The sequence below is a fragment of the Melospiza melodia genome, chromosome 4 (assembly GCF_035770615.1).
Source record: "Melospiza melodia melodia isolate bMelMel2 chromosome 4, bMelMel2.pri, whole genome shotgun sequence".
Taxonomy (NCBI): domain Eukaryota; kingdom Metazoa; phylum Chordata; class Aves; order Passeriformes; family Passerellidae; genus Melospiza; species Melospiza melodia.
The window spans coordinates 57,533,809-57,548,302 of NC_086197.1; the positions used below are offsets into that span (position 1 = coordinate 57,533,809).

Sequence of the window (14,494 nt, forward strand, 5' to 3'; positions counted from 1 at the left end):
GCATTTACACTTCTACAGCATCTAGTAACTGCTGATCGAGACAGACATTAAATATGGTTTTTACCTGTATATATTGTGTATGTCTTTCACCATCAATCTCCACAAATACTTGTAGAGATAGGAAAGAGAGGTAAAAGCCCATTCTAGCAGCTCTGTATCCTGTGTATCCAATAACTTGGTGATGGCCAGGAAGAAGTCATGAAAGTGAGGATAGAAGTCAGCCTGAAGATCTCGAGCCAGCTGCACTACTAGACTGTGTTTCAGAAAATACACCAATGTTAGTGCATTTCAATCAAAACCTAGTCAAACATTGCATAATCCAGCACAGTCCCCTTGGAAAGAAAGGCAGCATCACTTTTTAAAAAATATCACCTATTAGGCAGCTGGGGATGGCAAGAATCTTAAGATTTTCAAAAAATCAAGCAGACAACAGTAAACAAGAAAACAAATTATTAATGTCAAACAAAGCACATTAGTATAATGTCTGACATTTAGTAAGCACTCCAGCTAATTTGTTTGCCTTGTCACAACTATACTTTTTTGAAGACTTAGAACCATAAAGCTCTATCAGGGAAATATGACCACTTTGGGCATCTCATTGAATATTTTCCTCAAGCACAATAAAGACAAAGAATACTTACAACAGGAGTCATGCTCACTTGTAATACCATCAAGGGTTATGACTACTTCTTGTGACCATATACTTACTTTAATAGGGGCTGGTAAGCAAGACTGCCTTCGACTTGCAGATGTGTCTTCAAGCTCTGCACAACAGCACTTTGGTAATAAACCAGCTGGTTGAAGGACTGGCATTTGTTGGCCACTTCATTATAGAATTGCACTGTTCAAAAAACAAAAGAGAAGCCCTGAAAACTAGTCCAGTCCCTGGTAAGCATGTAGGGTGTTAAAGAATAACAGCTCCACAGCCCAGTCCAAAAACCAGTCAATAGTCTCCCACTGCACTCTGGATGAAGAAAAACCATATTTTAGCAGTCTAAGGGAAGCAGGAAACATGAATATAAATGACGTACCAAAATGGCAAGTGAGGTTCAGCTCCTTCCATTTCCGCAGTCCTTCGGAAAAGTAGGTTTCAACCTCCTGCCAAAACAAAGATGAAAATTAGCTACCAACCCTAATGAATGTGTCCTGCAAAGATGAGAGGTTCAAATGAAGACAACTATCAAGTGCCTTAAACATTTAAAGAATATTCTAAGAAATCATTTCAACAGGCACTATGGAGTTTACCTGAAAATAAGACTTTCTTCCAATATTCAAAACACATTTGAAAACATTTTCTGATGACAGGACTTGTTTGCATAATTGCTTTTTATACCTGTTGACTGGCCTTGATAATCTAAGATACTGAGCCATAGTTCACCCAGCCCAATGCCTTGGGATTTTCTTTTGGCATCCTCTCAGCTATTGAGTGGGAAGTTCAGAACAATCCAGAAGGCCAGGTGGCAATAACCTGCAAAGTGCTATAATCATAATGATGATTTATATGACACATAGAAACGGTCCTTGTGATCCATAAAGACACATGCTCCTACTTTACACACGTGTTGCCAATGCGTGGGTGTCCATAGGTAACAAGTGATGTGTCCCACATGACAAGTGATAGGAGAAGAGGAAATGGCCTGAAGTTGTGCTAGAGGAGGTTTAGACTGCATATTGGGGAAAATTTCTCCATTGAAAGGGTGGTCAGGCATTAGAACAGGCTGCCCAGAGAAGTGGTTCAATAATCACCCCTGGAAATATTTAAAAGATGTGTAGATGTAGCCCTTAGGGACATGGCTTAATGATGAACTTTACAGTGTTAGGTTAACAGTTACACTCAATAATCTTAGAGGTCTTTTTCAGCTTATGATTTTCAAACTTCAGATTCTATTGCAACTACTCAGATACTCAGCACATGCAAGTCTTTCCAAGTCTGGTCCTAGGACTGCTAAATGACACAGCAGCATCAGAAACAGGCCCACCAGCCACATGGGAGACATCAGGGTGGTACTGACAAAGTCCCTCAATGGCAATACTGCAGACCAGGTAAAGTAAAAGGGATCAAAGCATGAAATGAGGCTCCAGAAAAAGCAGTTCTTGCAGGAGCTCCTTTCCAATTTCCTCCTAAATAAATTTCTTATGTGACTCTTTCATGGATTATGTCTATTTGTGATGTTATTTCAGAAAATAATCACAATTGCTGCTCTCACCTCAGCATAGCTCCCAGTTCGGTCAATCCGATGAATAATATCAATATTAATGTTGCTTAGGCGCTCCGAAAAGGTAAGAAACTGCAAAAAAAAGACACATTTCTTGCTCAGTTCTGAGCACAGCCCTTCCAAATCTCTCAATAGTACACACACTGCAAACAGAAACCCCACTCCTAAAGACAGGCTGCCGGATAATACCTCTCAATATCAGCCCTACAAGAAGGCAAAAAGCACAGGAGCAGGACTGACCCCTCTACCTCCCGACCTGCAAACCGAGGCTCGCGGCCCACGCGCCTGCACAACACGATGACAGAGATGCAAAGAAATCTACCCAGATTTCAGCAAACTGCCCCGCTCTCAGCCTTCCTGAAACAACCCCGGTTAATTTCACTGAATTATGTCCTACGCTAGGGCGGCGGGGAGCCTGCTGCCTGTCACGGAGGGTGACCCGGCGGCCGGAGCTGCCGGCTACGGGGCAGCAGCCGCTCTCCGGCCACGCTGCCCCGGCCCGGACCCTCGCAGCGCTGAGCGGAGCCCGCCACGCCGCCGACCCTCGCCCCTCCTGCCGCCGTGCCGCTTCGGCAGCCGGGCACGACCGCTGAACTAACACCGAGCTCCCTTCCCCCGGCCAGCAGCCGCGTCCGGGCGGGCGCTCACCCGGTGCGTGTTGCCCGACTTGTGGGCCGTGGGCTTGCTCTTCATGGTGGCGGCAGCGGGGCCCCACAGCGAGTCCCACACGTGCGGCCCTAAGCGCCGGGCGCCGCCATGCCGGCACGGGCTGCCGGGAGCAGGGGCGGGACCGCCGGCGGAAGGGGCGGGCGGTGCCGAACGAGACCCGTGCCCGGAGGCGGGCGGGTCCTGTCCGCGTCTCACCTTGGCACCGAGCGGAGATTCCGTGGGAGCTGTGGAGAGAGCAGCCCCGCTCCGCCGTTGTCTGTGCGCTCTGGTGGAGGGCGGCGGGCTGAGGCACCTCGGTACTCGGGGGAGGCCACAGCGGTGCCCAGGGAGGAGCAGTTTGTGCTATGGTCAAACCATGACGGGGCCGAGCGCAGCCCACAGCACAGCCCTGATGGCTCGTCACGAAACGGCCGCTGCCTAGCTCCGTGATCTCAGTAGTGATTTTTGTCCAGACCTCAACAAAAATGTTCATCGCAGACAAAGCACATGCAAACCAAGTCCTCGCACAAGAGTAAATGGTTACGGACTGGTCGTTCCTTGCAATATCACGGTTTATGGGAGCCTCTGCCTGCGGCTGCAGTTGCAGGAGAAGGACATGTGAGTGAGGTGGGAGATGAAGTTAAGGTGGAAGGAGCTTTGGTGCGGGCAGGTGTGGTAAGGACAGCTCAGAACCACGCCGTCATTCCAGGTTGCGTCTTGGCCAGCTTGAAAATTTGTCCCTGCCGAGGCCGCCCGTCCTGCCTGCTGCAGGCAGCTCAAGGCACTGTCAGGAACCAGGCTTGCAGGCTGTTCAGACCAGGCCACTGTCAGGAACCAGGCTTGCAGGCTGTTCAGACCAGGCCACTGTCAGGAACCAGGCTTGCAGGCTGTTCAGACCAGGCCACTGTCAGGAACCAGGCTTGCAGGCTGTTCAGACCAGGCCACTGTCAGGAACCAGGCTTGCAGGCTATTCCGATGGAAAGACACACAGGTGGATTTGAGCACAGCTGAAGTTCACGATTCAGAGCACGTAGGGACCTACAGCTTCGAACAGACCCAGCAGGTTAAACAGTGCCAGGTGCACCCAGAAAGGCTGCCCACAGGCAGGCAGTAAGCCATTAGCATGATAGTCATCTGGATAGGTAGGGGAACGTGCTTGCTTCAGCACCTGTGGAGTCAGAGCTACTGAGACAGCTTTAAACCTTGTTCTTCTGCTGTAGGAATAGAAAGGACTTCTGGCGTTTGCATTAGGTAGGAAGAGAATGCTTAATTAGGCATTTAAGTTTGAAAAGGTTGGCTTAAGTGATTTCAAGGCCAAATATCTCCATAGAAAGGGCATCCAAAAGCACGTTGAGAGGTCTAGATCCACAAGACCTTAGGGACTAATATGCAACAGTTTAGGAGCACAAATAACCCTCCAGAAGTGGATAGTAAATTCACTTACTATGTCTCCTACCTATTGTGTACTTACGGAAACCAGTCTACAAGATCTTTTTTCCATTATGAATAGCATCTATTCATAGAGTTGTAGAACTTTGTGGGATGCATGCACTACAACATCATCCAAGGAAATGAGCAAAATCTAACATTGATGTAATGGGGAGGAGAGCTCAGGTGTGCTCTGGCTCGCAGAAGTCATCATCACCAAAAATAAAAGACATTAGAGGAAGTTTTAAAAAGCCTAAAAATGCTCTTCTTGTGTTTGTAAACTGGCAATTTCTCAGAAGATTGAGACAAGGTAAACCTGCAGCTGCTGATGTTCCTGAGAGTTTCTGGTTGCAAGAGCTACTCATGGTCTGCGTGTCAGCCAGCACTGAATACCACTGAATACTTGGAGGTACACCTGAGTGAGCCTCAGGCTCATAGCCCAGGTATCAATACCAGTATGGCCAGGACAGTAGGTCTGCTGCCTCAGCTGGCAAGGTTCAGTGACCCAGAAGGGCTCTTCCCCACTTGTATGAGCTGCAGCTATGTTAATTATATCTTTATTACATACACTCCCCTCTGACTGCAATGCCTCAAGCCTCAGGACTTATTCTTTTCCAGTAAGAGATGTGGTTTTCCCATCTCTGGGCAGGCCCCAGCTCCAGCACCCCGTGATTATCTGATGGTTCCTGCCAGCAATTCTCCTTCAGAAATTTATGCTACAGGCATTAAAAATTAAAAGCAGGTGGCTTTCTGAAGAGTAATGTCTTATTGGTAGTAATACCTGTAGAGGCATGTAGAGGAAACCTTTGTAAAATAGTGCATGCATGTCTACCAAAGTAGTCACCAATTCAGATCTGACTTCTTCAAACACCCAGTGGTGGCTACAGCCACCAATCTCTGACTCTAATCCATCAGCACTCCTGAAACAGGTCTAAGATTCCTATGTCTCCTCCATTCCTGGGCTTTTTAGTCCTGCAGTTCTAAATCTACTTGCTGGACTCAGCAAGAGCCAGAGCCACTTTATGTAGAAGCAAAGCAGGCTTGCCCTCTGGTAGTCTGTAGTTTAGCCTAATAGTAGTAATTGGGGTGAAATACCTCAATATTTAACCCAGGATGGTTTCAGAGGGCAGAATTAATCTCAGGTTATATAACCTATATGTGTAAAATGTGTCTGTCTTTGAGCACCAACTTCAGTCTTCTTTTCTATTCACTGACGCTCTAGACATATTCTTGTACTTGAAACATCTGTGTTAGGATAGAATTAATCCTAGGATTGGTAGTCTCAGGAAGTCTGGATGACTCCATTATATGTGCATATCTGCAACTGCCCCTGTGGATGCCCCCCACATGACATGGCTCAATAACTACATAAATTCATTGTATCCAAACAGGGCTACTGAGTTGCCCTGCTTCTGTCATATTTTATGTGTATTAATCACAAGCACAGCACATACTCCAGAAGCCCATCTGACACTGAGTTTCTGACTTAAAGGACATGTTACCTGACACAAGACAATGAGCAGCCAGGTCAGACTATTTTTAACCAGAGGACATTGTAGATTGCATAGGTGCACAGGAGTTAGATCAATTTTCATTTTCTTACCCTATTCATAGAGGCATAGTGGAGTTTACATAGGTAATTATCTTGTGTGAGCATTTTTCCTTTCAAAATGAAATATAACAGGCTAATAAATGAACAGAAACAACTGTGAATTTGACCAAACAACTTCCAATCTTGGCTGCCCAAAGCTAGGTTTCTCAATCAGTATTAAAGACACAAAACAGTTATCTGAGCTGGTTGTGAACCCAGAAGCCTTTCTCTTTGCCTGTCTCGAGTCACCACACAGGTGGGGTGGATGTGGCTGTAAACTTACTGCATCACAGGAGTTCTTCAAAATCCTCCTGTAGGGAGAAGCTGGCGTGAGTTGAAGGCAGGTTATACAAGTGTATCATGCAGTTTGGTGTATTCTTTCAAATGAAGCAAACAGATTTTTATTTTTTAAATTTGTCTGCAAAGTAAGATGAGCCCTTTGTAACACAATGACATATTTTCACTGCCAGTTTCCTCCTCAGCTTCTAGCTGGCACTTTGCCTTGCCTTGCGGGAGAAAACCCCACAAGATTATGTAGGATGTTGTTGAGAGCACTTCAAAATCAAAGCAGACAAGATACTGGAATCCTGTTCTGCAATGTGGTGGAACTGTTGGGCCACATTTTTTCTAATTTGCCTGAAGCACAGCAATTCTGCAAATAATGCAGCTCTAGGTCAATGCTAGCTGAGTCATGGGGAGAAGAGTAAACCCTTAGGTTTGCTGATCAGAGAGGGTTGAACAAGGGCCTGGAATTTAGATCCCAAATTTTCTGTCTGAAATATCCTGAACTTAGGGACTTTCCTCACAGAGAAGGGCACTGACGACCTGGTTCAAGCCTTGACACACCTAGGCCATCTATTTCAAGTCAGGATCCTGCTGCAGAGCTGAAATAGGTGGGCTGTACTAGCTCCAACTCTTGAAATAAACTGAACAGCACCAGAGTGCAGGGACTATCCACACCAATAGACCATCAATACAATCCCTGGCACAATGTTCCCGCAATTCATGCCAGTTTTCTGCCCAGTAGGAACCCACATGTGGGGTTTTTTTAAGGCTTTGGTTTTCTGTTTGTTGTTTTTTGGTTTTTGTTGTTTTTTGGTTTTTGTGGGGTTTTTTTGGGTGGTTTTTTGTGTGTGTTGTTGTTGGTGGTGGTTTGGTTTGGTTTGGTTTTTTGGGGGTTTTTATTTTGTTTTTCTTGGTCTTTTTTTTTTTTTTTGGTGGAGTTTTAGAAATTATTTGTGTTAGAAAGAAAAAGGGTCTGATTTCTGCACAGACCACATGTACACAGAGAGACCCAGGACAGGAGAGGTTTGCAGTGGTGGCTACAGCTGTTGTTCCTCATCCATTGCTCTGCCACAACAGCAGCAACAGAACTGGCTACAGCCTTGTTGAAAGCAACAGTAATAGAAGCAGCAGGAAGAGGATTCACAGAGGAATCATGGTGCATGGAAAGGAAAATTAAAAGGCAGGATGGAGTCTTGTTCCTGAAGAGAGATGCGAATGCTCTCCTGCATCTCACACTCACCCTTAAAATGAGGGGTGTTTGGATTTGACAGAAACCCTCTGGATTTCAGGCTGTCTGTCATGTGTCTGGGACTACTAACAGTCTGTTTGCAGCATGCCATTCAGGGAAAAATAAGGCCAGGCTCCCTGAAAGGAATGGCATGTTCCTGGGATGGAAGAGAAGGTAATGTACGAAGCAATTGGTACTGTTCTTCATATCTCTGCATCCATCTCATTCATGGAATGCAAGTTAGGTATGTAGGTTTGATGTTTTGGCTAATTAATTTGCTGCTTTTTCTTTTCTTATTTGAAGTTTCAACTGTCATAGTATTCATGCAGCTGTAACTTTGCTTTCAGGTTCCAATAGAGTCAGTACTTCAGTTATCCATTCCTGATCTCATAGATCCAAGAGACATAGTGTACAAAAGCTGAAACTCCAAAGAAAGGATCTAATAATCTCAGCTCTGCATTGTACTGTAAGGAAAAATATTTAAACATACATACCTGAGACTGCTAGGAAGCAGTCTAATTCTGATGTGTTCTGTTGAGTTAAATATTTGTGAGTACCTTAGAAAAGCAGAAGAAGTTGTACAACATCAAGAGACAAAGCAGCCCTTCTTGGCTCTTCCACTGTGTCATCAGCTGCTAAATTACAGATATTTATGAGAAATTTCCAATATTGGTCTATATAAAGCAGAAAAAAACCCCAACAAAACACCAAAAAATCAAACCATACCAACCAACCTACCAACCAGCCAGCCAACCAACCAATCAACCAACCAAAAAAAACACCAAAAAATGTTATTGATGCTGTCACTGGAGAGATGTTGCTAACACTAAGAAAAAGAAAATTAGGGCTGTCCCTTCTTATCATAAAATGTAAGTAACTTTTTGGACACTGCTGCTGCTTTCAATACCGATTTGTGGGTCTAATTTATGATCAGATCAAATAGGAGCCATTAAAATAACTGATAAAACAAACATACTGAAATAATAGATCCCTGTGTAAAAGATATCTAGGTAGAGATTGGCACTTCAGTAATAAAGGAAAAGGAAATGAGCCTCCATCTCCAATTAAGAGAGAAAACCCAAAAGAGTGAAGCAGATGAAGTCCTGGCTGCTTGAACTGGGCAAGCACTTAGCACAGGGGTGCAGTTCGCCTCTCTGGCTATAGCTGCTGGCTGCACAGAGGGCAGGGTATTTCACCTGATGTTCATAGCCAGTAGAAGATTGCTTGCAGGGTTCCCACCAGCTCCTCTTTTGATGTGAGATGAAATGAGCCCCTTTAAAATGAGGATCAGCTAATGGTAGTGTACAGATACAGAGCACCTGCTGTACCAAGAGATGGAGTCCCTTAAATCCAGCTGCAGCCAAAATGTTTCTGCTCGACTGCCATTACTGCTGTGCTTCCTTGTGCATCATATCATTCACCAACTTTGCAAACTGCTAACACTATCACATGGTATTAAACTGACTGTGCAGAAGCTGTGGAGGCTTTATGATGCTAGATCAATACAATTTTTTGCCTATTTAAAAAAGCATGTTGAAGTTATTATTTCTTCCCCCTTGCCTTAGTCCCAAATCCACATTTTCATCAAACCCCACTCAGTAGTCTATTTGAACACATGCCAACACTGGAAAACAATACACTAAAGCAAGAGACATTAATTTTAAGAGTCTTGGTGTGCCTGGATTAATAAAATCCTCCTGCCATGGAGTTTGGTCATGAACATCCACATGACACATATCCACTGTCCCCCACCCACCACAGACCACCCATCACTCCTTAGCATCCTGCAACAGCTATAAGTCTGCAGTGCAAGAGGCCAGAAAACCTGCAGTGTGTCCCAGCAGCATCTTGGGAGAGACCAAGCATGCTGGCAGTGTTTCTACTCTCCAGAAAAAACAGGGATTTGCTATTTGAAATGTCCAGATAGCATCAGAAATAAGTGTAACAAATCTCACGTTATAGAGGGAAACAGAAGAAACAAACCAAGCCAAAGTCAACAGATGCAGATGGTTGGACCTGAGGGAAAAACCTCCTTCTTCATCTGCTTTTGGTGATGGAGGTTGCTTGGAGGATGTATGACAAAGAAAGCAATTAAACACACAGAGCTGGTATAAATATGCTTAACTGCTTTCAAACATTTCCAAGCAATGTATGTGTCTGTGTGATCTCAGCATGGGCAGCCTTGGCAGAGAGTAGAAGAACTGAAGATGACCAAAAAGGGGTTTAAACTAGAGGCAAGGCAGTCAGTTCCTAGAGACATTAAAAAAATGGAAGAATGAAGTGGATAGGAAACAGCAATTTTGGGGGAAATGCCTCATGAGACTCTGGGTCCTAAAGGAAGGGGATTCTTGAAGAAGTGTGAGAGCGAGGAGGAAGAGAAAGTTTCTTAATGTGAAGAGATGGGGGTGGAGATGAAAGGATTGAGGGAACACAGGGGATTCAGCAGTAGTAATTACAAAGGAGGATGGGAGGCAGATAATAAGGGAGATGTCAGAACTGATGATAGACACTCTGGATTATGAATGCAAAAATAAATCAAAATAATCAAAAAGCTAGTTAGGTCACTGGGGCAGTGGCAGGCAAAATTTTACAGAGTATTTTGAAGTGGCAGAGTTAGCAGGCTCATTTCCAGAGGCTTCCTCTGTAGGAAGTGCAAAGAGATGGGCTCCTCCAGGAAGCATATCAAAGCAATGGTTTCTTTCTGCAGAGCCTGTCTCTCCTTCAGCTGGGAGCCAAGCTGCATAACCGAAGTACCCTACATGGTACACCTAAAGCAAACACATATCAAAATAACATCAACTAGAACATGTGATCTGAGATGGTTTGGATAGCAGGTAGTGAAAAAAAGAAGGAAACAACGGAAACAAAATACAGTTCAGAAAAATTTACTCAGAAAAAAAAATCAATTTTTTTGTTCATCATTCTGGTGAACATTTGACAGCCTTTTCTCATACATTAACTGCAAGTAAGCAAACTAGTTGAATTGTAATTCTGTTGATGCAGAATTGAACACCTTAAATAAACAAAAGATCCCAAAGCCGTGGGTATAAAGTTCAAACATGTAACTTATTTATCCATTTGAGTTAAAGAAGTAAAATCTGTACCACAATTTTATTCCCATACTAATTGTTCTTGTGAGCAAGTATTTATGTATGCTAGATCTCACTGCATGGACAGCCCATAAATATATTTTGAAATTTGTTCTTTTAGATGAAAGAGGAGAGTTCTCCAGCAAATGCATTATAGATTCCCAATCGTTCAGATTTAAATGCTCAGTAGTCAAGGCTAACTTAAGTACTTCCTTCAATCCTGGAGCGCTCACTATTGATTTTAAAAGGTGTGTTGGTATTAGTAGGTTACACAATATAAAGTTCCCTTCTCAAGACCATTAAGTACTCACATTTAAATTATTTTCCTTGCAAACTGCATTCATTTGAATTTCAGTGGAATGTGAACATAGAAAAAACAAACTAAGGTGTCATTCAAAATGTCAACATAAACCACGACTTTTGTGACTCTTTGGCTCTTTTCTCCTTGTTGATCTCTTTCTTTGCAAGTCACTCTTTCTGTCCTTGTGTCCCAGATATGCTAAGCATGAGAGGACAAACACTTCAAGAAAAAGTTGTTACCCTGAAGGACTTCCTAATGATTAGTGTCTGAAGCAATGACCTTTCCCAATTCTACACCTCTTCAAATGTAGGATTTGGATAGGATGAGGATTGGAAATATGACACACATGGAATTAGGGAACCATGCTTCTTGAAATATTTAACTTGTTATGCTTATGGTTGTTTTTAAAGACATAAGACACTTGCAAATATCATTGCATCCTTGTTATTGCCCACAAACAGAACACAGTCTGTGCAAGAGGCATTTCTATAAAATTACTATTAGAAAAAAGTTTCTAAAAGGATGCTTGGGAATGTAACCTAGTGATATTACTGGATATAAAGTGGTAACAATTATGGGACATCTCTGTAAAAAAAAAATCCCTGTGCTCAAAATACATGTGCCAGGTGAAGAAACTCATCCAAGTTTCACAAAGAATATTGATTGATGATGATGATAATGATTATGATGATGGTGTTCTTCTGAATCCCCTTTCAGGGTAATTGTGTCATGTCCAAACATTATTAACAGAAAAAGGGCTAACAAAAAATAACTAAAAAGAAAGCTAAGAAAATCACTAAACAAGACTGTGGGAGAATAAGATATCTGCCATGTTTTTGGCTTGGGTAGTTAATTTTCTTTATAGTAGCTGGTACAGTGCTGCATTTTGAATGTAGTATGAGATGAGTGTTAATAACACGCTGATGTTTTTATTGTTGCTAAGTTGTGCTTACCCTAAGCCAAGACAGTTTCCCATGCTCTGCCAGTGAGCAGGTGCACAAGAAAGTGGGAGGGAGCATGGCCAGGACAGCTGATCTGAACTAGCCAAAGGTATATTCCATACCACAGAACACCACTCCCAGCATATAAACTGAGAGGAGTTGGCCAGGAGACGCTAATTGCTGCTTGGGTGAGGCTGGCCATCAGTCAGTGGGTGGCGAGCAATTGTATTGTGCATTGCTTGTTTCTTTTGGGTTCCTGCCACCCCTTTTAATTAAAATTATTAATATTGTCATTATTATAAATATTATTATTAGATTTTATTTTGTTTCTCTTATTAAACTGCTCTTATCTCAACCCACAGGTTTTACTTTTCTTTTTTTTCCATTTCTCCTCCTCACTGCAAGGTGAGGGGCAGGTGGTGGTTGAGTGGCTGTGTGGTACTTAGCTGCTGGCTGGGATTAAACCACAACAGGAGCATTAAACCAGGAGAAGCAAAGCCAGTGATGGTAGTAGTAAGGTAACTAGCTATACTATGCTCAGCAATTCAAAACAGCAGTGTGTGGAAAAGCACAGCAAGTAGAGGAGATTAGGGTATATTCAACTGACCCTAACTGATGTTCAGAAACATGAAATGCCATCAGCAATGAGCTTCCTTTTCACCAGGCTTTGCAAGGTGACAAGTGATGCTGTATAGGAAGCCATTGCTGCAATTAAAATATTCCAAAAGTAAAAGAAGTGCATTTTTTTTAAAGTACTTTTTTTTACTTGAAGTACTGCATTGTGAGAAAAATCTGACAGTCTAATTAGGAGTAAATTATTAATTTTGATATGTTATTCCTAACACTAACTGTGATGTAAAGGAAATTTAACTGCTAGCTCCATGAACAGAGGAGCAAATTGAATCTAGGTCCTCATATCACTGTTGGTTGGCTCATGAACTTAAAAGATGAGAAACTTTGCCTGCAGTTTTGTGTTTTTAAGGTCTTCCTCTCAAATGGTCTCACCATTCCCTTAATAGAGGTTCAGCTCCTGCAACAGTGTTCCTTTCAACAGGAACATTTATGAGATCCTGCATTTTTTCCCCATCTACTTCAATGCTACTGATAGCTCCTTAATCTTTCTGAGGCCCCAATTTCTCTAGATTTGGTGATGGTATACTGTGGTCACTGCATGAAATGCAAACACTTTCCACATGCATACATGTATATATACAAGGCATAATCCCACGTCCCTGATTTCCTAATAAATCATCCATTTTTTGCAGATTTTGTTTTGAAATTATTTTATTTGGTTTTTTTTTACCAACAGCCAGCCATTTTCTGGCAAGGTTTCCAAACTGATTCTTGTGTAAGCAGCAGAGAACAATGGCCAGTCCTGGCACTACCCAGGTCAATAAAATTGACTATGAACTGTTCTTGATCTGCAAACTCAGCTCAGCTGGTGTAGGGACAGCTGAACCGCACATATTCTGAAACGAAGCAAAAATTACTGGAAGTTGGAGAGCTCCCAGGCTGCCAAAGCAAAATGCAAAGGGTCTTGCATCACCACTGAACAATGGTCACTGGGCCTCCAGTGCTCTCCTCCCTCACTTACAGTTGTTTTTGCCCATGCCCACATTTGTCTACAAGCAGGATAATCCCTCAAAATCTATTTTCACAACTTAGTACAGAGAGATGGGCAGCATCTCTCCAAGTTCAGGGCTCAATATATTTATCTCATCCATAGGAGAAAATACACCTGACTGATCTCCCAATGCAGTGGCCCATCCATGTGAAAAATAACAGGAAGGGAATGTCCTTTCCTACAGACTTCCAGTAATACCTCACAGAGCTGTCCCAGAGTGGAAATGAGCCCAATACAATCACAAGGAAGGAACCATTTGGAAGCCATAGTCAGTCTGGGGTTTGTTTGGCCAGATCCATGGCCTTTTTAATTAGAGGGTGCTGGAGAGATGTGAGTCTTACCCCTCTTGCTATTAAACACTGAATCCCACGGATGTCAGTAGATCTTACAAAAAGAGAGTCACAGCCACAGTGAGATGAGACACCACATAAGGCCCAGTGGAGATGGGGCAAAAGTGTTACAAGAAGATAATGAAAGACACTCTCTGAGTTTGGAAGCCATTTACGTATCTGTTGTAGCAATGAGAAAAAGCAAATACTTGCAGTTCTGTCTCTGTTACACAGCACAAACCAATAGAGCCAATTTGGTTCCCTGTGTGAAAAATCCAGAAAAACATTTAGTTCTGTTCTCCAGGTTCACTTGCTGTGATTTAGAACATGGCCATCATACAGATTTGCTGCTGGTTCCAAAAATGGAAACATCCACATTGGAGGATCCAGCCTTTCATGCCACGTCAACCATGATGACATTTGAAAGACAATTTGCTTAACACTACTGGTAAAAGAACCAAGGATGCCACCTGAAACCAGAGTGATGTGCATTTCCTCATAGCTGCTTGTGTTTCAGTTAAGAAACATGATTTGTTTTCCAGTACATGTTATCACTTGCCGTGTTTACATTATGTCAAAAATTATAAAGAAGCCAAATCAAAATTGTATTAATCCTGTGTAATTAATACTTTAAATGCATGTTATTGTTTGAATGGTTTGAGCAACATAATTCCTGAAGAAGTGCAAACAAAGGACACTGAGCATGAAGCTCTGAGCAGCACAAGATGTGGGTCTGGGCCAGAGCCTGCTTATGTCCTTCCTGTGAAAAATGGCTCATGCTTTTTGACAACAAATACTTTATTTTTGGACAGCA

The 14,494-nt window shown here is 42.9% G+C and overlaps 1 protein-coding gene across 1 annotated transcript in view; it reads right to left on the reverse strand.

Annotated features, from left to right (window-relative positions):
* Positions 1-2,978, reverse strand: part of UTP20 (UTP20 small subunit processome component) — a 63,335-nt gene extending 60,357 nt beyond the window's left edge. The window contains exons 1-5 of the mRNA XM_063154791.1: positions 2,865-2,978; positions 2,208-2,288; positions 1,032-1,098; positions 709-841; positions 65-253 (exon numbers count right to left, since the gene is read on the reverse strand). Of these exons, the coding sequence (XP_063010861.1) occupies positions 65-253; positions 709-841; positions 1,032-1,098; positions 2,208-2,288; positions 2,865-2,909 (515 nt within the window). The 5' untranslated portion in view covers positions 2,910-2,978. The remainder of the gene's footprint in view (positions 1-64; positions 254-708; positions 842-1,031; positions 1,099-2,207; positions 2,289-2,864) is intronic.
* Between the last annotated feature and the right edge of the window lie 11,516 nt (positions 2,979-14,494).